At 39.9% G+C, this 26,356-nt stretch overlaps 1 protein-coding gene and 1 long non-coding RNA gene across 3 annotated transcripts in view; one reads left to right on the top strand and one right to left on the bottom strand.

Moving 5' to 3' along the window:
- Window positions 1–4,666: 4,666 nt before the first annotated feature.
- col5a3a (collagen, type V, alpha 3a) overlaps window positions 4,667–26,356 on the bottom strand; it is a 65,610-nt gene continuing 43,920 nt past the window's right edge. Inside the window, exons 40-67 of one of the 2 annotated variants that reach the window (XM_057346877.1) lie at window positions 26,055–26,144; window positions 25,832–25,885; window positions 25,605–25,712; window positions 25,404–25,511; window positions 25,271–25,324; window positions 25,117–25,170; window positions 24,919–25,026; window positions 24,585–24,638; window positions 20,109–20,162; window positions 19,189–19,242; window positions 18,990–19,043; window positions 18,802–18,909; window positions 18,669–18,722; window positions 18,512–18,565; window positions 18,365–18,418; window positions 18,234–18,287; window positions 18,048–18,155; window positions 17,883–17,936; window positions 17,698–17,751; window positions 17,359–17,466; window positions 13,267–13,320; window positions 13,076–13,111; window positions 12,739–12,792; window positions 12,332–12,641; window positions 9,584–9,696; window positions 9,397–9,465; window positions 8,490–8,723; window positions 4,667–7,249 (exon numbers count right to left, since the gene is read on the bottom strand). In XM_057346877.1, the coding sequence (XP_057202860.1) occupies window positions 7,103–7,249; window positions 8,490–8,723; window positions 9,397–9,465; window positions 9,584–9,696; window positions 12,332–12,641; window positions 12,739–12,792; window positions 13,076–13,111; window positions 13,267–13,320; window positions 17,359–17,466; window positions 17,698–17,751; window positions 17,883–17,936; window positions 18,048–18,155; window positions 18,234–18,287; window positions 18,365–18,418; window positions 18,512–18,565; window positions 18,669–18,722; window positions 18,802–18,909; window positions 18,990–19,043; window positions 19,189–19,242; window positions 20,109–20,162; window positions 24,585–24,638; window positions 24,919–25,026; window positions 25,117–25,170; window positions 25,271–25,324; window positions 25,404–25,511; window positions 25,605–25,712; window positions 25,832–25,885; window positions 26,055–26,144 (2,457 nt within the window). In that variant the 3' untranslated portion in view covers window positions 4,667–7,102. The remainder of the gene's footprint in view (window positions 7,250–8,489; window positions 8,724–9,396; window positions 9,466–9,583; window positions 9,697–12,331; window positions 12,642–12,738; window positions 12,793–13,075; window positions 13,112–13,266; window positions 13,321–17,358; window positions 17,467–17,697; window positions 17,752–17,882; window positions 17,937–18,047; window positions 18,156–18,233; window positions 18,288–18,364; window positions 18,419–18,511; window positions 18,566–18,668; window positions 18,723–18,801; window positions 18,910–18,989; window positions 19,044–19,188; window positions 19,243–20,108; window positions 20,163–24,584; window positions 24,639–24,918; window positions 25,027–25,116; window positions 25,171–25,270; window positions 25,325–25,403; window positions 25,512–25,604; window positions 25,713–25,831; window positions 25,886–26,054; window positions 26,145–26,356) is intronic. The other variant, XM_057346878.1, reaches the window with a different exon arrangement.
- The window catches only part of LOC130562077 (uncharacterized), a 33,762-nt gene continuing 16,108 nt past the window's right edge, over window positions 8,703–26,356 (top strand). The window contains exon 1 of the long non-coding RNA XR_008963897.1: window positions 8,703–8,747. This is a non-coding gene — a long non-coding RNA (uncharacterized LOC130562077). The remainder of the gene's footprint in view (window positions 8,748–26,356) is intronic.

The raw sequence follows: 26,356 nt of genomic DNA, 5'->3' as shown, positions 1-26,356 counted from the left end.
ATGTTTATATTTTTATGGCGCAGACAGGCAGCAGCTGAAGTGAGGGTGGCGGTAAAGTAAATCATGTGGAGCTGCTGGGAAAAAGTTACACACTCCACAATTCATTTTAAATGAGAGGGGCGAGCGGAAGAGAGTGCTACTGCGATCCTGTGAAACCGCCTGGAATACAGCGCGTTTGACAGCTATTTCTTTCCACGCACAGCACCTGTGACAGGATCTGCTCAAACCAAAAATTTTCATAATATTTTCATAAAAATGTAGGTATTCATTTTCACAAGCACATATTGTGACTGTTACACAAAGTCACATGGAGAATTTATAACCGTTGGTTATAACAACACTCCCACATCCTCATAGCACCACACCAGTGGCACATACACTATACCGGTCAAAAGTTTTTGGAAACTTACTTGCTGACTTGTTCTTTTTTTTACATTTTAGAAAAATAGTAAGCTCATCAAAACTGTAGAAAAACACAAAGGGAACTATGAAGATTGTTTCCATTGAAACAAACAAAACAAAAAACTATATTATCATCTATACAATGTAGTTACATTTTGCCTAAAATTTGCAGAAATATTCTCTTGCCATTTCCCCAAAAATGCTATTTAAGCAATATTAAAGGAGTCCCCATCTATTCTGTGCTTTTACTGACTGCTCTTTTTCATTATTTAGTCAAAGCCATCCATTTCAAAGTCATTAAAAAAACGTATTAGTTTATAATGAAAAAAGTTTATATTTGCACAATTATATTTTTTGTCTATAAAATTAATTTCAGACATTTGAGCATATAAAACCTTTTTAATACAATGAGAAACATATCATTCACTTATGACCGGTAGTGTATACCACAAAAATGGTCACACAATATAAAAACGTTATTTCATATTGACCCCAGTGGTACTGTAACAGTCTGCATGAAACAGTCTTTATATAAATAAAAAATAATCTTCTTAACGTGTCATTTTTTTTAATTGGAGTGATGATATCATCTCCTATATAGTGTAGGTGATGTTGCCCTTCAGAGAGGAAAGTGCAGACTTCGTGAAGACCACATTAAGTGAAAATGACACACAGACGGCGCTCCGTGAGAACTCGGATAGACAGACGAGCGCTCCGGTCTTCTCATCTCAGAGATAATAATCTGACACTGTCCCTGTTAGCGAAGTGTCCTCGAGCTAATTCCATCTCTACCTTACTTCCTCTGTTCTACTCAGTCAATGTTTGCTTTATTGATAATCACTTCAGATGGCACAAAGTCAGAGAAATCATTTCTCTCCTCCAAAGAACACAGGATAAAGAAGATGATGTAGCAGCCGAAAGGAAACACATGCGTTTGTGTTCTCTCTCTTGTATAAAGTATGGAAATAGCTTGTGCGATAGCATGTTAATGGCATTTGGACAGATGGGTTGAGACCCTCCACAAGCAGCAACAGTAGCTGTGAATATAAATAGGCATTGCTCCTCAGTGTCAGAAATCTATATAGCCTAGGCCTTTACACAAATGTGTGGAAGAAACGTATCATGTCCTCTATTATTGATGGTGACACAGGAGCCTGTGGTTCTGGGAGATGACGTTCAAGTTCTGTGGGTTTTCTTAGACCACAGATGATGCTTCTAACACTCCACCCTCTCTCTCTCTGTCTCATTAATCTGAATATCTGCTTAATTCGTTCATTTCTCACTGTGTGCTATAATGAAAAGTTCAGGCAGATTAGAATCAACGTCAGGCTGAAAGATAGAAGCCGAGGTTATGATAGCTTTGAATGTGTAATGTTAATTTTATTTTCAAGTTAGTGTTCACCACAGGAATTTTTTTGTACATTTACTTTTTCTTTTAGTTGCATTAAGTAACTGTCATTAATGTTTAACAAAATTACAATTCTCAGGCCTTCCAACACATCTCTATCAAGCGTTATCATGTTTAATGAGGGGTTTAAATTGTATAAACCTATACAAAAGAAAAACGACATATGGGATCTCTTTAAAGGGATATTCACCCAATAATACAAATTCTGTCATCATGTACTCGCCCCAAATCTGTATTAATGTCTTTGTTTTGATAAACACAGAGAAAGATAGTTGGAAGAATGCTTGTAACCAAACAATTCTTGGCCACTTTTGACTACCTCAGTAGGAAAAATGGCCTTATAAATGTCTTTGTTCTGTTGAATACAAAAGAAGATATTTTGAAGAATTTAGGACAGCAAACAGTTCTGGGGCACTTTTGACTACCGTTGTCATTTTTTTCCTAGTACCGTAGTCAATGGTGGCCAGGAACTGTTTCGATATGATCTCAAACATCTCTCATTAGATTGACCCAAATTCAGATGATTTTACCTCTACAATCTACATTCATTATACAGCTCCATGCATACTCTTAATATAATTTAACCGTTTGTTTCTGAAACTAAGTTTATATTTAAATTAAACACCACTAAGAACTCCATAAAATCTACACAACAACAGTATGAAAGAGCAATGTCTGAGAAATACAAATTTCCTCTGGGAAATACTGTCCAAGACTTAAACTCATTTGTGGTGCTTTTTAATATTACTTTTAAAACCATGAAAATGTTTTGGAAATCTCATTTACATGACATTTACAAGGCCGCCGTTTCCTCCGAAGGCAAATGGAAGAGTGCAATTGTGAGTGATAAGTTATGGAGAATGTTGCAGATCATTACAGTCTGGCAAACTTTACTGGGGGTGTAGAAGAACAACACTGCAACCCAAGCACCTGAATCAGCTCTTTAAAATGCTGAAAGTGCGCTCGACCACAGCACACGTCTGGATATACAGTATGCCTTGTACATAACGCTCTTCTCCATCATCTGATCCCTATTTGATGAATTACTGCTGCCATGATGGCTAGAAAGCACACAGAACATGCTCGCATCTCAGTTGCAAGTAAAATTCAATTTGCTGCATGCATTCCGTGGGCAGTAACAGCGCAGCGATTTTGCGCTAAAAAGAATGACAATGACTTCATTTAAGTACTCAAAGTACTCAATTTGAAATCTGCCATCTGTCCTCAGAATTTTTAAGCCCGTCACCAGATGCCATGTGACTAATGAGTCTTGAAAATAACATCAAGACAACGATTGCCTGATGAATACCACAAGTAAACAGTCCCTTTAATAGCAAGACCTATGATAGCAACTGCTGTGATGGGTAGCAGTCTGTTCCATGCTTTTTAAACTCATTTCAAAAGAATTTGAGCACAGCATCTAACAGAATTATTGAAGTATTTTCAACAAATGGTATTTATTTAGTTGGGTCATGCTAACAGGTATGACCTTTTAAAGAGATATTTCACCCAAAAATGAAATAATTCCGTCACCTTCATGTTATTCTAAACCTGTATGACTTCTGCAGAACACAAACGAAGATATTTTAAAGAATGTTGGTGACCAAACAACACTGGCCCCCATTGAATTGTATGGACACAAAACCATTTCTCAATATATCTTCTTTTGTGTTCCACAGAAGAAAGTGTCACACTGTAAAAAAAAAAAATTATTATAATTATTAATTATATATCATTTTTTTTACAATGCATATACAGATTTTCAATGACATGAGGATGAATAAATAAATAAAACATATTTTGGGGTGAACTATCCCTTTTAAGCACCTGGTTAAACTGGGGAACAGAAAGTTAAAGATGCTGAAAAGTCAATGGTCTAGAAACACTAAAGCACATTGGTACACAAGCACACTTGTACTAAAGGATCTGTTTACTCAATTACTCTATCAGATCACAGGACGTCACCAAGAGGCCACATGATAACAGAATTAGATGTGGAGACATAGCAACAAGATTGAATATCTCGACGCTTCTGAGCCAGAGGTCTCTGAACATCAGCAATGTAGATCAGCGTTTTTACAACGTAAGGAACAGGTCAGCTATCAGCCTGTGCTGAAACATGGCACCGCTCGCATTCAGACAGAGTTAATGCACAGCTGGATGTCGCATGTGAAGAGGCACCTCCACTTCATCGCTATTCTCCATCAGCTGCGGGGAGTGACCTTTGCAGGCGGAGCGCTTAAGATACTTAAAATTTGATTGGATTGAGGGAAGCTAAAAGAGGAGAAAATGGAGCTTTTTTTCACATTGATGTTGACCTTGAGAAGTGTCCCATGAGGATAAGTGGCCTTTTTATCCCTAAGAGACGAGGAGAAAGGAGAGATTGAGAGTGGCATGTGAACGATATATGAATAAATGTAAGGTTTGTCTTATATAAAAGTGAAAAAAAATGTCTAATATAAAACATAAAATAGATGAACATAAATAGGTAGAAGATAATGCGCCCGGATGTAGACTTCTCACAGTGTACTGTATAAATAGACCACCAAAAATGAAAATTCTGTCATCATTTACTCACCCTCTTGTCATTTCAAACCTGAATGACCATCTTTCTTCTGCAGAACACAAAAGAAGATATTTTGAAGAATGTTGGCCCCCATTCACTTGCATTGGTTTTGTGTCCATACAATAGAAGTGAATGGGTGCCAGCACTGTTCAGTGACCAACACTCTTCAAAATATCTTCTTTTGTGTCCCGCAGAAAAAAGTCATACAGGTTTGAAATGACAAGAGACGATGATGACAGAATTATCATTTTTGGGTGAACCATCACTTTAAAACCAATTGAGAGCTTGATCAGAAAAATTCTCTTAAAACGCTTCGAAGGTTCGCATACTTGCGCAGATTAAATTTGAAGCACCACAATTGAGCAAGACATCAATTTTTTAAGAGAGGCAAAACATCCCACATCTGTTATGTGCAATCACAGGTGAGAGATTGCATTTCACTTCTGAATATCTGTTGTAGTTCAAATGCGATAATAAGGTGAATCTAGACGCGCTTGTTGTGCCAACAGCGCGAAGGCAATTTATTCACTTTCAAGAGGCGAGCCGGTATCTCTTCCTGGTTTCCATCGTTTGCGAGCTCATAAATAATTGCAGAGGTTGAGAGGAGAAAAGAACAGCGCATTAGCAAAACAAGCCGCAGACAGGGACGAACGAAGGGGAGGTGAGCGGGTTTGCCAATTCCCTCCCTTATTTCACTGTGGCCCTCCGCAGATGTGGTTAATTCTCCTTGGCTCACTTTCTAATCCAGAGTCATTTCATTATTTACGCACACGTACGCGCAATGGGCTGTCTGCTTCCTCTTCTGCGCTCGGTTCCTTCTCCTGGGGACGGAAACAAAAGTTAATTGAAATAAATGAACTGGGGAGGGAATCAGAGTTGATTACATCTGCGAGGTAGGAAGCGTTGTTGATTACAAGCGCAGAGAGAGCGAGAGACTGGAGCTGTGGCTAATGAAGTGACAAGCTTGTCTGTTGCTTTTAGACAAGACATCACCGTTCCTCTGTTCCTTCCTCAGAAATTGCTTGCACTCAGAGGACAATGAAAAGGTCTCCTTTAAATTCTTTTAATTCACAAATACAACCGTCAGGCGACAGATTATTGTTCTCATCCATACATTAGAATAACTGTACACTATGTAAAAATGAGTAGCACAGACTCTATACACAAGAGAGCTCAGAGGTCAGGCTGGGAGGACCGTATAAAATGTACCGATAAGACTAGTAATATACCGATATATCGGCTTTGCCTAGTAACAAATTTGGTATAGAATACAGTATGATGACGATTTAGAATTCAAAAATCGATTTTTTGTCTTCCTCAGATAATAAACATGTTTTGTTGCCTTAAAAAGTATGTAAACTGTGCTTCTGTATTTGGTCATTGAAAAATATCGGTTACCACTAGATACACACCATATTTTTTTCTTCCGATAGTATTTTTCTATATACGTAGGTTTGTTTTACTGTTAAGCACCACAGGTGTCCTCCCTTGACCTGCCCCATGAGAAAACAAATTGACACTACACACACCAACACAAAAAACCTCTTTAGCACCACAGTATAACACATTCTGAACACAACAAACAAGACAACGTATCAACACATGTACATAGCAAAACCGCATTAAAAACAGTCCGAGGTTGACAACCAGGATCTCAAACTGATTGTGAATTCATATTAAACAAGAAGCGTAATTTAGTAAGTCCCCTGCTGAAAAAGCTGATTTGCTATTTTAGGTTGACTTGACCAGCGCCCTCAAACCATCACGTGGCGGGTGGGTGGCATCTAGGACCAGCAAAGCTGTTTTTTGGGGGTAGGCTCTTCAGTCTGACATCCCTCGCTCACATCCAACAATGTAATTCTCATTCATCACCACACACGTATAAAGTAACTCAGCTGTACACTAGCACCATGGAAACATGGATCACTGACAGGCAAACATACTAGGCGCCCGCTAACAAGACAAGCAGCTTATAAGTGAGCGGACTACTTTACATATTAATAAGCAGCTGGGCTCCATTTGAGTCATGCACACGAAGCATTTTGCGTTTTGAAAAGCTGCGGCCTTATTTAACATTGTTTATGTATGAGCGTACGCTGATTAAAGATGAGTAACACTGCGAGTTTGATGCGACGCGGAATATTCGTGGGGAGAATCGCAAATGGATCGGGGTGGTATTTTCTTGTCAAAACTGGTAAAGAGGTATAACTTCGCCTCGGCTGGCATCTCGTTTCAATCGAGGCTGGAAAACAGGGTTTCGAAATATTTACTCTTCAGCGGTGAAGCCGAATCCCTCAAGTGGCAAATGAATTTAAAATCAGCGCTATCAAATAAACAAGATATGCGTGACAGGCGGCGAATCCAACAACTGTGCTTTGGGCTAAAAAAGGTCTGTAGCGTAGATAAAAGGCAAGCGCCGAAACAAGTTTGTTTTTCGACGTCAGGTTCGGCTTGAAGCACTTCTTTGAACTGTAGTGGATTCACGCCTCATTTGAATCCACAGGTAAGCGGAGTATAAAGTCATCATAAAAGAATCATAAAAGAAAAAAGATGAAAGACTTCCCTTTGAGAAATGTGCTAAGTGGTTGGCACTTTTGAGTAGCCATGTGGGTTTTATAGTCCATCAGTTGTTTGAAAGTCACAAACCCACCGCTTAACATATTACGTAATAAATATTGCTCTTGGTTCTTAGGTTGGTAAGTCCTGAAGTGATGAGGTGTATGGTGTTATCCAGTAAAACAGACTGGTCCGACATGGAATCCAAACTTCTGGTTGTTATTCCCAAAGTCTGACACGGCTACATCTATGATGGGAAGCAGCTCTGATCGCGGCGAGTCGATCAGCAGCACTGTCCTTTCTTGACCCTTGCGTGTCTGTGAGAAAAAGAATAGAATAGAGCTGAAAGAAACTTTGGTTTTATAGCGTATTTTTGCTTCGGGATGAATTGCCGAGTGTATCCCTGCGAGGCTTTGCTACTGGATAATGCATTAAACTGCTGCTGAAACAGGCTTATTTTGGTGCCATTTTATCATTTTATTTTAGATTGTTTTTAGTTCCTCATCCTCTTTAGATGTGCGGTTAATTGGGTGATTCATTAAAACTGCAAGACACCAAGTCTGAGTGCTTTTTCTCTCTTTTATTAAATAAATTATATGACTGATGTATGTGGATGCCCAAACATTCCATGGAGTAGGTGCTTGTTGAGTATTTTATTTCAAAACCAGTGGCTTGCTATGACAAGCAAGCTTTCACTGTTCTAAGCAAGTTGGAACATGGCTGTGGGCATTTGCTCCTATTCAGACACACGAGCATCAGTGAGGTCAGGCACTGATGTGGGGCGATGGGGTTGGCTCACAGTCTGCATTTCAATTCATCCCAATGGTGTTCAGGTCTAGGCTTTGTGCAGGCCACACCAAACTCAGTAACTCTTTTCTTTGACGACCTTGCTTTGTGCACAGGAGCATTGTCATGCTGGAACAGGCAAGGGGCCATGAAGTTGAAAGCCCACACAATTTCTGTATATAAGGGGGCGTCCACATACACTTGTCATGTGCAACACTTAAAATCTTACTTGTATTCAGTAAAATCAATGTAATACATTTTTTCTTTAATATTTCAGATTTTTAGGGTTTATTGGGGTTTTATGTAATATTTATGCAATAATTGTAATTATTGTGAAAAAATGTGGCTATTTTTTCATTAGTATATAATATAATATATTATTATAACTAAATTCATATTCTGTTCTGTTCTATTCATTTTATATCATGCGTTTTTCTATTCAAATGAATTATCTATAAAAAATTACAGTCAGGAGTAAAAATGTGACTTCTTTAGTGACGTTTTAGAATCATTTACCCTTTTCAAATCACATCCATTATTCATTTTTGGGTTCACACACTGTAGCAAAATGCCACAAAAGTCACCAAGTTACCATTCCCATGAAGTAAAAACGAATTATAACGTGACAATTTTCAGTCAAACGTAACAAAAGACTCCGAGGCCAAACATTTTAACACTTTCCCCTTGCGTTCAAACCTAGACTTTGCGCTGCTAACATAATGCTCTACCACCTAATCTACAGGAACAGCGATCACCTAGAAGTCATCTTACCTGACAACCATCATACAGTGATGTGATGAAGGGGGATTTGGCTTGCGTCATCTCCTCGTCGTTGCTGCTTCGGAACCGTACGGCATGCTGGTGGCCGTGGCTCGTCAGATCGTACCAGCCGATGGAGTTCTGGCAGGTGTAGGTGAAGGTCTGCCTGGCTGTGGCGCTCAGAAGCTTCAGGAAGGTCAGCTGGACCACAGGCACTGGGTTTCCATCGACGTCCATGTAGGAGAACTGCAGCATTGAAGAGAATCAGGGGTGAGAAACACTCAAATTAATCTAAGATGATTTCGCGGACACACATATTGCACAACATCCACGCCACCTTTGCAACCTTGACGACATTTTTAGTTCTAATGAAGGCAGGAGAGAGTGACATCTGTCTGACTCGATCTCCGTAACAAGGTCACACGTCACACCTTGCCAATGAGCTCCGACTGAAACGGGCCATAGCTGTTGATCTCAACCATCATTTAATGAGTCAAGACGGATGGAGGTCGCCCATACGCACCCAAGAGAGTTTGGCCCGAGGCATCTCACATAGAGCTGCATATAAATACCATTGCATCTCTTTTCTAGACCAGACGCATCACTTATTTCTTTATTTTCATCACACTGTAGACACACGCTCATTGAATTGTCTCACTTGATTTCTTGACAGTTTAGAAAAAACACTTTTAACATAATTCACCGCTAATTTGAGAGTAAAACAACTGGTTTATTTATTGCACCAGGCAGAGCATCACAGACACAAAGATGCTAACAAAAATGAGCCGTTTTGTTGATCTACTATAAAGAATTTCAAGAATAACTCCGGCACAAAAAAACATTTCTAGATCTAAACTGCGCACGAATGTTGACAGTCAGACTGCAAAAATAAGAGGAAAGCGTTTGAAGAGAATAGCACCTGCTTGCCCTTTCTATACTGGCTGTACCAACTGCCCGGTTTTTCTTTGTTCCAAGCGGCCAACTTCACCTGTACAGAGAGAGGAAGAGACAGATCAGACATGTTTTCCTCCAGACTCTAGAAAGCCTGTTGAACTGAGACTGCAGGAAGACGTGTGTAGTTTCTCTGAGTGTGCTGTAGCATTCACCATTTCAAATCGTTTGTCAGGGTGCAGGCAGGTCTCTCCCTCTGAAGTGAAGTTGCAAAACACCCTGATGGCGTCTCGGTGGCAGCCTTGGTTTGGGTCAATCCAATATTCACCTGGGAGGATTACAGGATATCGTAAAACTGATCAAGTTGATGGTAAAATACTTTTCCTATTCCATCTTAACATGCAGAGACGAGTATAAATAAGCTATTTTGTTGGCGGTGAAAAATGGAAACGCTGTACAAATCTAGCTGATACAAACAAATGGATAAATTCTATGATGTGGCCAATACATGCTAAATGACTGATATTAAAATCTATTAAAACACACCCAAACTAATTTCAATGAATTTGAGGTTCCACAACATTATAATACAACATACATGCCAAGATGGATAACTCTTCATTTTAAGTAGTGTCACAATGTACCAATATTGTCAATAACCATGATTATTAATGCTGCGTTAACACAAATAATACAGCAACGTTATCTGTAATAGTAATAGTAGGGTGGTGGTTTTGCACCTGTTTAATATTTTGCCTTAAGAGCTACAATGATTCTGGTTCTTTTTTTACCCCCTTACCCTCATATTTCATTTCATTCCATTTTCATTCAATAACCTAGAAGAAGATGCGTAAAATTATAGATACAATTGACTGATAGCATGATATATTCATATTTATTACAAAATTACATTGTCTATTTATTAAGACAAAAATATCCGTAGACATCGTGATAATTCAGTTATCATGTTTTTTTTTGCCACGATAACCGTGTTGTGAAAATCTGATTCTGTGACATCCCTAATTTTAAGATCTGTATGTAAATACTGTACCTGTAATAATAATAATCACGATATCAGACAAAATATCAGATTTTCACTACACTGTTAATGTGGCCAAAAGTATTCATAATAACAAAATGATTGTAATATCTATTGATTTATTGTAGTGCTGTCAATCGATTAAAAAAATTAATCAGATTAATCACACATTATCTGTGATTAATCACGATTAATCACACATAATAATAATATTTTAAAATATACTTTTACATTTTAATAATTTCACATTTAATCTTCAAATTGATGTAGAAACAACATATTTCTTTAACAGCGTCATTTTATGAATGAAAGAAAACATTTTGATATTAGTACTGTAACTGATGTCTCTATTAAATTGATTATTTTAACATTAATTATAGCCATTCAACAATATAATTGAGAGCTATCATGAAATATACAGAAATTGAAGGAAGTTCTCAAACACTTTACAGTCTTTAATGCTAAATTATCAATTAAATGCAGAAGAATTCTCATTAAAGATACAAAATCAATTGATTTCTTCTTTTATTTTGTTCTTTGATTAACGTTAGTGACAGCAGTCACAGCAGCACATTTAAGAACGTGGCCCCTTTAAGAGCTGTCTCAGTACGCAGATCTGACCGTGACCGCACTCCCATTTTCACAACTCTTTGCATTCATTTAAGATTTTATTTTACACTATGAAGTCTTGCTTAAGAAAATTCTAGACAAAACGGGCTTTCTGACATAATCTTGTGTGGTTTTATCCATTCAAGCATGAAAGAGAACTTAACACGGATGCGCTGTCTGACAGAGATTCACCGACGCAGCCTTCAGCTCATGACTGTTTACACCAGACTGGACCTCGCGTTGCGTTTTGCCGCGTCCCACAGTTTAGAAGCTGTCTATCTTCATTGAACGCGTCAAAGCAACTGTTTCAAATCGCGCTTAAGTGGTTTAAAAGCCTGCCTTTCCCCCTTATCTGAGACAACCGTTCACGTGGTGTACCCTTCCTACAATTAGCCTACTTTCAAGGGCAGAAAACGCGTTTTAGAACACAACCTATCGCGTGCGCAAACCGATTGCCTGTGGCTGTGCAATGCATTGCTGATTATAACGTTGTAAATAACATTAAGTTTCTTGAACTGACCGATCAAATCGCTTTATAAGACGTAAATCATTATGAGCCGAGGGAATTATGTAGCAGCGTTTTGGCCTTTTAAAGATGTGGCGTCTCAGGAGGACGTGCATTTAAAGCACACTGTTCTTAAAGTCTCTCCACTTATTTGAAATGTTAAGGCGGGCCAGGTAAAGATGATTGACGGGCCACATTTGGCCTGCGGGCCGCCAGTTGACTAGCCCTGCTGTACACGAATAAGAGCGTGATTACATAATGTAACGTAAGATAAAGAATGTCAAAACAAACGGATGCTGCATTAATTGCGTTAAATATTTTTCACGCGTTAATTTGAAAAAATTAATCGCATGCGTTAACGCGTTAACATTGACAGCCCTAATTTATTGTAAAATAAATCAATTCAAATTCATCTTTAATTTGGTTTATTTTGTCGAATAAATTGCACTCAAAATATGGATGTAGTGGAGAAAGTTTGTTACCTTTGTTGCTCTTAAGGCAAAAGTTTAAACGAGTGCTGAATTATTTACGATATTATCATGTGTGTAAAAGTAACACTATATCGATAACCGTGGGTTTTATATCAAGGTATATTGTGGCAGCCCTAGTTTTATACATGAATTTCTTGAACTGGAGTCCACTATTAAAAATCATAATATCAGACAGTAAATACCCAACATCCAACTAATGGCGGTTTTCTGCTGGTTGAACAGAAACAACTCACTTTAAATACTCTTTCATAGATACCCATTCATTATGATTTATTAAAATACAAGATTGTGTATACAATAACACAATAAGCTTCCTCACCATCTTTATATTCTGGATGACACAACATCAGCTCCTTGCAGGTGCGGGCAGGACCCTCGAAAGTGCCGAGCGGTTTTCTCATGAGCTCCACTTCTGTTTTCATGGAGTTGAGTGAAGCAAACACCTCCTCCATGCCCTCGGGATCATCCAGAGGTTCATCCGCCTGTAGAAAGTCCTCCATGTTGAGTCGAACTGCTTCCTCCTCCTCCTGCTCTGCTATGGCTCTGGCGGCCTGTTTGTTTGAGTGTCTCCTTCGCTTTTTATGTCCCTCTCTGATTGGCAATGGCTCGATCATGGTGGCTGGCAGGCCCTAGAGGTACAGAGCGATGGGACGTAAGCAGACATAAGAGGCAAATGATAAGGAAAGGAGACAGACAGAAACATAAAGAGAGACTATGATAACTCACAGGTGGTCCGGGAGGTCCGGCAGAACCTGTATCTCCTCTCGGGCCGATGGCTCCCTGTGGATGACAGAAACGGAAACACTTTAGTCAGGCATCTCTGAAATTGACATTTCCCCCAAAGGCCAAAGCCGACTCAGCGCTTTATATGGTAATTCATTCGGAGGGATTATCTGTAGATGTAGCAGGATTGCACTGTCAAGGTCTCTCAGTTCGGTTTCATAACAGCGGCAGGACAACTGCAATAACTTTAATACACATACAATACAAATACATACCATATAAACATAAACATCACCGAGAGGATGAATAGAAGATGATTGCAATAAAAAATATACCAGACCTCATCTCCTTTAGATCCTTTCTCGCCAATGGAACCCTAAGCAGTGAGCAAGAAAATAACAGGGATGAAAAAACAGGCATTATGATCTCAGCTAAACTTTACAGCGGGTATCTTTAAAAATGACTTTTGTTACACAACAAAGTTAAGGATTAAACAAGTGAACAAGCAATAAATCTTGAAAAGAAACTCACAGCTAATCCAGGGGGTCCAGGTGGACCGGTAGGACCGTAGGTACCAGAAACACCCTAAGAGAGATTCCATTAACATCATCATCAAATAAGATCAATTTCCCTCATAAATCACAAAGTACTACTTGCTATCTTTTGGCATGAGAAATGTGCACAAGTATAACAGCACCATTAAACATTTACATTATGCAAGAGTAGAAAATAATGTTAAACGCATAAGTTTAAATCACCATTAATATAACCCCTGATCTCACCGCCAAGAGATAACCAACAGTTGATAAAAGAAAAACTCTAGTATGAAACAAACCCAGAAACCCAGAAAAAATCACGTCAATAGCTAAAAATCATATATAAAATCACTGTAAACCAGGGCTTCACGGGGGTTTATTGCTTTTATAAAATGGTTATTCCATATATGGAGCAAGGTTTCATAATATAAAACACAGCAAATAAAATGTAATAATAACTAGATAGTAAAGTTTAAGTACAAACTTTATGTTGGCTTGACAAAGCCTGTCCTGAAGAGTTAGAAATAGTTTGAAAGGTTTTATCGTTAAACTTTTTCTAACATGATGGAAAAAATAATGTGACCCCAGTGTGTTAAAACCGGGCTTAGTATGTTGTTAGCATGATTAGCATGTTACTAGCATGATTATAACGACACATGGGCGTGGCTTGGAATCAGCAATTGATAATACTCTAAGCTATGAGTGAAACGAACCAACTCCCGTGTCTCTATGATGTTCTGATACAGAGATATAGGTATTGCTAAACGGTTGCTAGGCTAACCTGTTTGGTTGCTATGGGCGTGGCTTAGCATCTGCCATTTGATGATACTCTAAGCTATGAGTGAAACGAACCAAGCCCCGTGTATCTAAGATGTTCTGAAGCAGATATATAGGTATTGCTAAATGGTTGCTAGGCTAACCTGTTTGGTTACTATGGGTGTGGCTTAGTAGAAACCAATTGATGATGCTTCAAGTCCCAAGTGAAACAAACCAACCCCCATGTCTCTACGATGTTCTGAAGCAGAGATATACAGTAGGTCTTGTTAAATGGTGGCTAAGTTAACATGTTTTATTGCGATGGGTGTGGCTTCGTAGCTTAATGAGGTTTCAGGGATACTGATTGGTTGCCTGAGCCAAATGAGCCCACTCCCTTGTCTCTACGACACTGCAAAGATATCCATCTGGACTTTTTATAATGGGAGTCTATGGGAGCGGTTGCTAGGTTGCTGTAAATGATTGCTATGGGCGTGGCTTAATAGCGTCATGATGATCTTAAAAGACTGATCGGTTACCTGAGTAAAATGAGCCCACCCCCTTGTCTCTAAGTGGTTGTACTGCGAAGTTATTCAACATGGGACAGTTATGACGCCTTATATGGGCATGTTTCCTGTCCCATTATAAGTCAATGGGGAATTTAGGGGGTCTCTTACGCCCCAGGGGTGCAACTTACACCCCATTGTGAGGTAAGTTCTTACAGAGCCTGCCAGCTTCTTCAAACGTGGTAACTCGCAAGTTTCTACGACATCCTCACATTGAGTTATGAGCCGTCAAAGTTTGTCACAATGTTAAGTCTATGGGAAATTATGTGGTTTTGAGAGTCCAGTTTTCGAAAACCAGAACCCGGATCAGTTAGAAAAGATATAGCAACTCAAGTCAGACCAGTTTGAAGGTTTGTGGAAAGTTTGGTGGATGTAGTTTGAAAGCTCTAAGAGGAGTAGCAGTCAGAATTTTGGGGGATCAGAAGAATAATAATAAGCTTAGATACAAGATCAGTATGTTGACTCTGTCAAGCCAACATAATAAGAAAAAAAGATGGCTCCGCCTTTCCTCGGTAACAGAAACAACAAAGTGGTTGCCAAGCAACACATACGCAGCAACACACAGTGGTGCAGTCAGCTGTATGTTTTTAGGAATTTTACAACGGCTTAGCACAACCAATCAGAATCAAGGACCAGAATCTATTTTCTAAATGTATTTTTTAAATGTCCCCCCCACTTTGAAAAAACAAACATGTTAAAAACGGAGTTATCTCATTTTGGAACCAAACTCTTCATATATTGTTTATAATGTATATTGTAGAGATGCACCGATTGCAATTTTCTTTGTCAATTCCGGTTTCCGATTTTATTACAAGTGAAACCTGCCAATTCCGATTTTTGCCGATTCCGATTTTCTATCCACAAACTATAATTGACAGTATACTGTAACCATATTAAATTTTTCTTCAATACACATTTTTTTATATTGTGAATTATATAATAATATAAAATATTATATTATAAATGATTGAACATTACAATTTCCCTAAATGCAGTTCTCCAAGCTGCATTAAATTACAGAATCTTCTCTTTCCCAAACAACTCTTAAATTGAAGAACTCTGTGACTGAAAAGAAGTACAAATAATAAAATATAACTAAACATGTCACTTAATTTACCTTTTTCATTTTTGTACTCATCTCACAAAAGTCTAAGATAACAATAAAATACTTCAACTTTATTCTCGTCTGTTTCTGTTTATGAAACTAACATTGCTTTATTTCATTTTTTCTGAAATGTAAAATAAATTGTCTTTATCTTGGGTCTGTAGGATTAAAAGAAGTGGGTTGATTTTTGCTGCAACTTCAATAAAAAAGTTAAAAATCTTATGAGTGAATTCTACTCTACTGTAAAGATGTATATGTATTTGCAGTTTTTTGTGTTAGTAAAGAACTCAATCAGATATACTGTATATCACATATATTGGTTGATTTATTCGTTTTTTTATATTTTTAAAAACAAGTAGAAGTTGTGTTGAATGTCATTTTACCTAGGTGAAATGACCACAGTTTTAACGTAAGACAAGGAATCAGGTTGAATGGAATTTATGTTTGTTTTACACAGAGTGAACGACTTCAACATGAGTTTAGCATGTGTCAGAGTTTAGCATGATGCTAATAGCATCACTGTTAGCATACAGTACATACCCCATGTAGACGGAGCAGCGAGAGATGAACTACAGTCTGTACAGTACATGGTGCGCGTGCAGTCAGCGGATATGAGAGATGTGCATCAGTCAGCAGAGACTCGCAGTCCGGTGGACCCACATGCGAGTATAAACGAGCCGTGAAAGACAGGCTGTGCGCGCGCACGTTTACTTGTTTACTTGCGGCTTTGAGTGTACTGACGGCTGTGACGTTCTTGCCCGCATCACGGGCAACAGAAGATCGGCTTGGAATCAGCGAGACGTGAGACTGACCGGCCGGTCACCGGTCGGGCCGATCATACGAAAAAAAGGCCGATTCAGATCTCTGGCCGGTCAATTGGTGCACCTCTAGTATATTGTATACTGAATGTGACGCTGGACTACAAAACCTGTCATAAGTAGCACGGGTATATTTGTAGACAACAATACATTGTATGGGTAAAAAAATTTTTATTTTATGCCAAAAATCATTATTATATTAAGTGAAGATCATTTTCCATGAAAATATTTTGTGAATTTCCTACCGTAAATATTTTAAAACTTTATTTTGGATGCAAGTGGAGTGGATGAAGCAGTAAACCCGTGGTCACACTTGACTTTTCGTTCCATTGACTTTCGTTCCATTCATACGCATGCTTCAGACCATAAACGCAAGCCCGTCCGAAGATATTTCGAAATCGCTGTGTAGCAAAGTTCAAGTTTGGTGAACTCTGACCTGCGAATTCGCATCACGTGAGTGCGTGAGACCAATAGAAGATCAAAACGTCACAGCGTGACCTCTCGATACAGAAATGTAAAAAATGGAGGAATCTCTCCCCCCCATTTTCATACGACCGTCTGAACGAATTTCGCATGCTCAAAGTCAAGTCTGACCGCGGCAGAAGTCAATAGAGAGTGTTAATACAAACTTGTTTCTTCTTGGCAGCGACCTGCTACAACGCCTCTGATGGGCAACTTTAAAGGCGATTTTCTCAATATTCCTCACATTCCAGATTTTCAAATAGTTGTATCTCGGCCAAATATTGTCCTATCCTAACAAACCATGCATCAATGGAAAGCTCATTTATTCAGCTTTTCAGATGATCCAGGTCACATATACATTTGACATATACAGTTACACATACGCCATCTCCTTTGGGACCCTGAACTCCCTGAAGTCCTGGCAAGCCACGATCGCCCTTCTCTCCCATCTCTCCTGGAGGTCCAATTAGTCCGATCAGTCCACCATGACCCTGGACAGCATGAAAAACAGCCGAGATTTACGGCCAGAGCATTGAAGCCTCACAATCATCACAATGTGACACAATTTTGTTCTTTTCTGATGTTATGCAGTTTACTTTAGTGTCAAGCTGTTACATACGGCTCTGGCAGGCTGTATATTGTTTTGGTCTTATATAAAGAGCACACAGGCATGATGCAGTCAGGTAATGATACCTCACACTGAATTTATGATTCTCTCATACCTTATCTCCTTTCAGGCCAGGATCTCCTTTCAGTCCGGGTAATCCACCTGGCCCCTATGTAAAAGAAAAGCCCATCGAATAGTCGAATTTGTTGCAGGCCACAAATCATTTGTCGTCTTCTCTTTAAGCTGTATTTGATACAGTTGCAGATCGATATGAGAGAGAAATAGCGGTGAAAACCCTACCATAGGACCGGGAGGTCCCGTTTGCCCCGGGGGTCCATTTAACCCTTGCTCCCCCTGTAGAAGAAGAGTGATCAGTTTAAGATAGATTAAGTGGTTAGAAAGGTCGGTAACGAGCACAGTTGGATCTATCAGTCCAGTGATGTGGATAGATGAGTTTGGACTCACAGCAGGGCCTGGAATGCCCGACAGTCCCTCTGGACCTGGATTTCCAGGATGTCCCTGAGGTCCCACAGGCCCTGTCTTCCCAATTGGACCCTCAGAACCAGAAGAACCCTGGAGAGGAACGATGAAAGTTGTTTACGTCATAACATATGTCAGGTAATAAAGTTTACATTAAGTGTTAAATCTCACCTTTGCCCCCTTCTTCCCCTGCTTTCCTTCTTTCCCCCCCACACCTGCATGCCCCTGTGTGGAAGCAACAGAGATTAATGGTCAAGTCCTACAAACATCAGCAACTAAAGAAAAACAGTAGGCAAACACACTCTCCGTCCAGGTGGTCCTGGAGGGCCAGGCTCTCCCGAGGCTCCCGGGGGTCCCTATAGAAACAGAATATAAATGAGTTTTATATGTTTCAACGTGCATCAGTATCACTGAACACTCGAAAAACAATGCTCTAGAAGCCAACTTACAGCTTTACCAGGATCTCCATGATCCCCTTTGGCTCCTGGTCCGCCGTCAATACCCTACAAACAACACTAATGATTATGATGCAAGGCACAACTGTAAATTTATCACCAAGAATGCCTTCCAGATAGAAAGTATGCAGGTCCTAACTGGAGCACTTACATTAGCACCTGGCTCTCCAGAGGGTCCTTGGTCTCCGGGAAATCCAATAGGACCCTGTTGACCAAGAAATGTGAGGTCAGAGTAAAACCTTACTCTTATTCTGACTGTCTATATGAGATTTACTAGCACCCACCAGGTTTCCTTTGGGTCCATCCGCTCCGGGGATACCTCGGACCCCAGGTGATCCCGCAGCACCAGGGGGACCAGTATCCCCCTTCTCCCCCGCCTCACCTTTCTCTCCCTTGAAATAGAGGGCAGTTAGTGATTTATGTGCTATGAAAAACCAATGACAACAGAATTAAAAAAGGAGCGAGTACGTACAGGGGGGCCAGTTTCACCCGGATTTCCTGGGCTCCCCGCCTCTCCGTCTTCACCCTAAGCAGAGCAGGAGAGGAAGCGATCATCTATCATACTTAGACATACACGTTTGCGTACTTGCAAAGGCAGTACCCTCAAACAAATAAACAAAATCACCCCCATAAATCACACAATGCAAAAACACGGCGAGAAAGTGGTCTACCTTTTCTCCCACCATTCCTGGTTGGCCCGCTCCGCCCGGCATGCCCTGAGGACCCTAGCCACACAGAACAAAACTGAGTAAGTTTATACATAATACATGCAAGGCTGTCTCCTCCACTCGCAGACTGTTGACATTACAGTGATGAGATTATAGAGTACCGAGCGCAGTGTACATGTAATCACATATTATTAAGATAAAACGATATATTGCTCCTCTTTCTTCTGGCTGAGGCGGATGCATTTAGAAGTCACTCGCTAGTTTGAGTCTAAACCGTACTGGCTACTCTAAAGTCTGAGTGCCTTTAAGTAATGGCCATGTGGGATGACCAGGCACACATCTTCCTCGATATCGTACTCCTGATGTGTTTATTTGCACATGATCATCCCATGCATCTCCACGAGGACGTCAGCGTACGGGTCACTGCTGTGCCTCTCTCCACTTTTTCAATTATTAACACATGGGAGACGTTCAAAGGCAGCCATTAATAGAGGTAAATATAACTCTCTCTCAGGGATGATAGTCTAATATGCCTTAATCATTCATAGAGAAGTAAATATAACTCTTGTGGAGGGATCATATCCCACGACTTATTAATAATTGAAAGCTGAAAATCAGCAGGAGGGTGGGTAGAAAGAGATACGGGGAAGATGAAAGACTGAGCAAAGAGATAGGAGACTGCATAGGAGTCTGTAGGGGGGGTATAGGAGACTGTAGGGGGGGTACCGTCTGCTGAGAGTGATCCACATGAACAGCTAAGCATTTGGAGTTGTGAAACAAGCACTTCTTATTATGACTCAGCAGTGCTGGGACGCTTAAGCACAGCACAGCCACTAATGATACAGTGCTAATCTACTGTCCCAGACAAGACCCCTACAGCACAGCGGGATGACAGACAGGAGGAAAAACATAATGACACTTACCTCACCCCCGATGGGTCCCGGCGGGCCACGCGGACCGTGCTGTCCTGGAGGGCCCTGATGAGATGGAGAAAGATTAAGCGCTGTCCACATATCATTAGATTTCCTCTCTCTCGTTTTCCTACAATCAGCACCTTTCTCTGTGTCAGAGGGGTGTTTTTCTGTACATGTCTGACGTGGATGTGACAGGCTATTACGGGCGGGCTGATTTCCTTTCAGAGTTATGTGTCTGGGATTTAATGAGAATCATCTAACTTCTTCGTTCTACTGTTACACCCAATGAATTCTCGACTCCTGAGGCGACCCCTTTACCGCCGTGAGGGGCGGAACCCGTGCTATTAATCAAACTGGCCAAAACTCGATGCTAGCAGAGGTAAGGCGCTGCACGTGGTCTCTGCTGAGATATTAGTGTTGCGCGAGGCATCTGGCTTGTCGGACTATACGGGAGCGAGGATGAACAGTGAGGAGCACTGGTGTAATGTCGAAAACGTACAACTCCACATAATACCCCAGAATCCATGAACAGGATGGATGGATTCAGTCAAGAATGACAATTTTCTTTCGTTGTTTGAAATGTGTTGGTCATTTTCCTTTTTTACTCAATGTAAGAAAAATAACACAACAGTTCACCCAAAAATAAAAAAATTCTGTCATAAATTGGTCCTCTAGATGTATAACGTTAACTATAACTACAACTATATATAACGTTTTGTTTATTTAAAGCCTGTGCACTGCATTGTTCCCAATTACTAAAATGAATGTACTGTACATGAACTACTAATGCTTTCATTTTCATTCCCGAATTTTCTTCAAAATATGACTGCAAAGCAGGCTGGATGCTCTCTCTGAAAGTGCGTTCGTGTCCGTGATGTAAAGCATATATTTTGAACATATGTGACCCTGGACAACAAAACCAGTCTTATGGGTCAATTTTTCGAAATTGAGATTTTTACATAATCTGAAAGCTGAATAAATAAACTGTCTATAGATATCCGAGTTGTTAGAATAGGACAATATCTGGCTGAGATACAACCGTTTAAAACTCAGGAATCTGAGAGCGCAAAAAAATCAAAATATTGAGAAAATTGCCTTTGAAGTTGTTAATCAGGGGCACTGTGGCAGACCATCCACTCATCACAAAAATAAAGTTTTTATATATTTAAGGTAGGAAATTTACAAAATATCTTCATGGAACATGATCTTTACTTAATATCCTAATGATTTTTGGCATAAAAGAAAAATCGATAATTTTGACCCACACAATGTATTTTTGTCTTTTACCAAAAATGTCACCTTGCTACTAAGACTGGTTTTGTGATCCAGGGTCACATATTTAGTTTGTTCAGACTCATTACGTAAGAAATAACGGCAGTCCGTTGAATTCTTTGAAAATAATGCACACCCCGAGGTGGTAATGCAGGAGTCAACTATTCAGCTTATACCACGGTTACCACACCACTAAACGTTGTTCCGATGTTTTATCAAGACATTTGGAAGGTATTTGTCCCGGAATGCACTTGTTTGTAGGACTAATTTCTTACGCATCTCATCTGAAGCCGTTGCTTGAGCCTGCATATGCAGTTATCCGAGAGCGAGAGGAAGACAGACAGTGCACATGCACACGCGTTTGCTTCATTGAGAGAGAAGAGCCTATATACTGTACATATAGTATCTATATTAGATTTGTTTTTGTCGTATTTAACACCCCTGTCATATAAGAAAAGTATGAGGAGAAAAAACGTGACACTTAGATTTCTGCGCCAGCTGCGGTTCTCGCAGTGGCATAGAAAGCTTGCTGCTCTGTGTTTAAAGTCCCGTTTACCCATTCCACAGACGAATTTAAGATGTTGTTTTTGTTATTTTCATATTTCTTCGTGAGTTCGCATTTTATCTTTAACCCGCTGATTGTGTCATGTAGTTTGCCGTTACCTTTGATATATAGTTTAGTTTTTCGTCTGAACAGTCCTGTAAAGCGTTGTCGCCACATTGTTGTTGTAATGTTCATGCTGTCCATAAACATTAATAGTTATTTCTTCTCAAACAATGGAATTTGCATATCATTTTGTCTGTTGTTAGATCCTTATTCAGTGGTGGACAGTAGGCTACAGTATAACCTTATTCAGTTAAACTTGGCGCAGTGTAATTCGGTCAACAGATCTGGAACTACTTCACAGGTGTGCGTTTAAATGAAAAATAATGCACACCTGTGGAACGTTCGTCAGCCAATCAGAATGAAGCAGTCAACAGCACCATGGTATAAATATATAATATCCACCGCAACAATCTTTAATTCAGACATAAAACCCACGTTGCGATCATCAACAATAGCCAAACATTAGAGATCTAACAGAGACTGTTTAACGGTATTTAAACATTCATCAGCTGTAAAAAATCTTTCTGAAAGTGATCCCAACAATATTGTTGTCTTTATCTTAATCATTACAATTGTGATGTGAGCCCCATTCTCCTAAATTAAGAACACAAAAATTATAAATATAATATTATAATGTGAACGCCCCCTAAATGTCTTTGTTCGATTGAACACAGAGGAAGATATTTGGACGAATTCTTGTAACCAAACAGTTCTTGGCCACCATTGACTGCCATAGTAGAAAACATTAAAATGGTACACAGCAAAATCGCCTGTGTTAAAAAATGTCAAATTAACTCTCACAGTGTATATATAATCCACACTTTCATGGTGTGGATTATATAAACACTGTGAGTGTTAATTTGACCTTTTTTAACACTACTGATTTTGCTGTGAGTCAAAGGTTCTCCAAAACTGTTTGCTTTACTAAATTCCTCAAAATATCTTTTGTGTTCAACAGAACAAAATTACATTTCATATAATACATATATATATACAGTATATATATATATATATACCTGCATTTATATTTTTTCCTACTATGCTAGTCGGTGCCCTAGAACTGTCATTTTCTAACATGACCAAAATTTACAAATTACCTATCATAACCAAATATCTTCCTTTGTGTTCAGCCAAACAAAGACATTTGTACAGGTTTGGAACAACTTGAGGGTGAGCAAATCATGACAGAATTTTCATTTTTGGGTAAACTATCCCTTTAAGCAATTTGATAGTAAAATCACACTGGCCGACATGACATCCCATGATGTCACTTATGCTGTTCACTTAATAATACCATGTATTCTGTGTATTTTATAATTGTACTGTTTTCTTTTACAGTATTTCAGTTTTATTTCTACAACGTTTTTTACATCTATACTAGGGATGCACGATATTGAAATTTTGCAGATATCCAATATTTTTCAACTCATTTTAGCCAATACCGATATGAATATACTGTAGACCTACATGCCTTTTTCCTCTCATGCACTGGGAATCATTTCAGCTCATTCTAATCAAAACTGTGTTTTATTCTTTTTTTGGTTGATTTCAAAGGTCTCATTTCTAAATATGAGTAACAGTGATTTAAAAAAAAGATTATTAATGATCTTTTCTATCATATGAGTTCTTATTATAATAGTATTTAAATATAAAAGTAATATCAAATTAATCACTGCTGATTTTTGGATCCCTTTACTGTTTGTTATAAAATGTATTTTTTGTAATTTAATTGATTTACGCTACATCCATAAACTTCTTTGTTGTAAAAAGCACTGTGCTTCAGGATGTAGAATCAAGATGTCATCGATTTTACTGTAAAACTGTTTAAACGTCAAGTTTTCAACAAAACCGTTCTTGGAAATGAAACCATTGTTCTGTTATGTCATGAGACATTGTTTTCACTCATTTTTTTCCACAGAGGAAAGTCAGTCACAGGTGTTGACCAACATGAGAAGGGAACAACATGAAATAATCAATGGCAGAATGTTTTTTTTTTGGTGAACTATTTACAACAAACTGGTACTCGGAAAAATGAAAAACTCGCTGGCTACGCATCAGCAGCTGGAAATCTCATGATCCATGCATTCACACATGGATGAGACGTTCTCAGTGAGGTCCTGTGGCCTCGTTACCGCTCGGTTTTGATGCACTTCATCTAATCGCGCTAGCGTGTGGAACTGTTGAGAATCTTGTTTTGCATTCCGTCATGGTTGACAGAGCTGCTAGAAGACTGTCACAAAGGAGCATGCTCATTAGACAGCCCCGGCTCACAGTAATCTGATTAGCAGCTGTCATGCCTTCCACTTCTGAACCAGCACCACGCTCGCTCTCTCTCTCTCTCTCTCTCTCTCTCTCTTTCTCCTGTCATTCTCTCCTCACACACATACTGTAAATGATGCCAAAGTCTCGCAAGGAGTTATCTCTAACCTTCATCTTACGTTCAGTCCTGTTAAGAGACATTCTGGGAAGGTTTGTGGGATTAGTTAGTCACCTAAATTCAATACTTGTGGTTACGTTTGTTCAAAGAAAGCATAACAAATGGTAGTAGTGATGCTTGACAGCAAATAGCAGATTTGATGTCAGAGCATTCATGTGAGCAGTCTTACCAAAGATCCAACATGGCCGCTCTCTCCCTTCTCTCCAGGAGGTCCCGGCAATCCCTGAAGACACGCATGAAAATTGTGAAAGTGTTTTTTGGAGAATTAAGGTGGATTTACCCCTTCATTGAACTGTGAAAACTGTGAAACATCTGGATAAGTGTGAACTGAGGTTTTGCAAACGTGGTGCATTCATTCTTCAGATAAGAATATCTGGAACTGACAGAATGTTTACCGTGACATGGCAACAACTCAAAAGTAAAGTTTAGAGGAAAAAAAAGCTTTTTGATTATTGATTGTTTTCTCATAGGCCTGGTTTCATGTGTCAGGTGCATCTGTGTACCTGCAACCCCGTTGGTCCATCAGCCCCCTTAAACCCCTGTGGTCCTTCATCTCCTTTTGGGCCAAACATTCCTTGCTGTCCCCGTGGTCCTGGCTCTCCATCCTGACCCTGAAAGAGACATCATAGCCGGACTGTAAACACACAGACAGTACCCACACAGAATTCTAAACATCCTCGCTTACATTGAGACACACATACCGTTAATCCTGGCGGTCCAGCGGGTCCTTGGATCCCGGTTGGCCCTGGGGGTCCCTGAGAGATAAGACATAGAGAGGCAGTGTTTCACACTTCTAATGAAAGTTCATGCAATATTCAGCGCTTCTGACAAGCTACAGTGTGAAGCCATACTCACCGCCTCTCCCTTGTCTCCCTTGCTGCCTTTCTGTCCCGGCCCTCCTGTCTCGCCCTGAAAAAACACTCAGCCCATAAATAACCAATAACGTGAACACTCTCAGATCTGCTATACAAACACAGAAAGACTCTACCTTATCGCCATCCTCTCCAGGAGGCCCAGCTGGCCCAGCAGGACCAGGTAATCCCACGGGTCCCTGCTCTCCATCTCGCCCGGCGGGGCCAACAGGACCTTTCTCACCCTGAATAGGAACACGGGTAATTGGTAATCACTCCAGAAGCTAGCACAGCAGTAAAGTACTCATTTTGGAAAGTACAGCATCCTATCGACTCACCGGCTCGCCCTTCTCTCCCATTGGCCCAGCAGGGCCGACACCTCCCTGACGACCAGGCTGACCAATGGCACCTGCTGGGCCTGCAGGGCCTCGCTCTCCTGTGGCACCCTGAAGTCCAACGGTTTAGTTATAGTTAGGTGAACTATATTATGTGACACCTCTGCTGATTTGCAGAAAACACAAAGGTGAGGAAACAGGTGGATGTAGGACAATGAAAAATCACTTACAATTGGTCCTGCAACGCCAGCAGGGCCCTCTCCACCCTTCAGACCGGCAGCACCCTATTAAACCACAAACAAAGAAAGGGAAGATGAGAACACACGTATGTGAAAAATCGACATCTATTTTTGCTGAAACAACTGTATAGCAATGTTAAGACTGTAGTCATTGCAAAGGGGATTATAAAATATTCTCTCTGCGGACTGAATGAGAAATGCTGATGCATGTTACCATAGTGCCAGGTAAGCCTCTTTCTCCTCTGAATCCACGCCGCCCGGCAGGACCGCTCTTGCCTGGCACCCCTGCAGGGCCCGGATCTCCCTGGAGAGCAGAGAACACAGAAAGATGAATCTCTGTTTCCACGATTCACTCGTTCATTAGGAGTCATCCATTATGATTCATGCTGGGAACTTCATCCATATCGAATGAGCGGAAACATATGGAGTGTAATGAGCAATGCAACGTGTAACTAAATGTGTTTGGTCTGTTTCGTGATGATATTGATGATATAATGCTTAAAGGGGTCATATGGC

The sequence above is a fragment of the Triplophysa rosa genome, linkage group LG11, assembly GCF_024868665.1.
Source record: "Triplophysa rosa linkage group LG11, Trosa_1v2, whole genome shotgun sequence".
Lineage (NCBI taxonomy): Eukaryota > Metazoa > Chordata > Actinopteri > Cypriniformes > Nemacheilidae > Triplophysa > Triplophysa rosa.
This window is presented reverse-complemented; position numbering and strand designations above follow the sequence as displayed.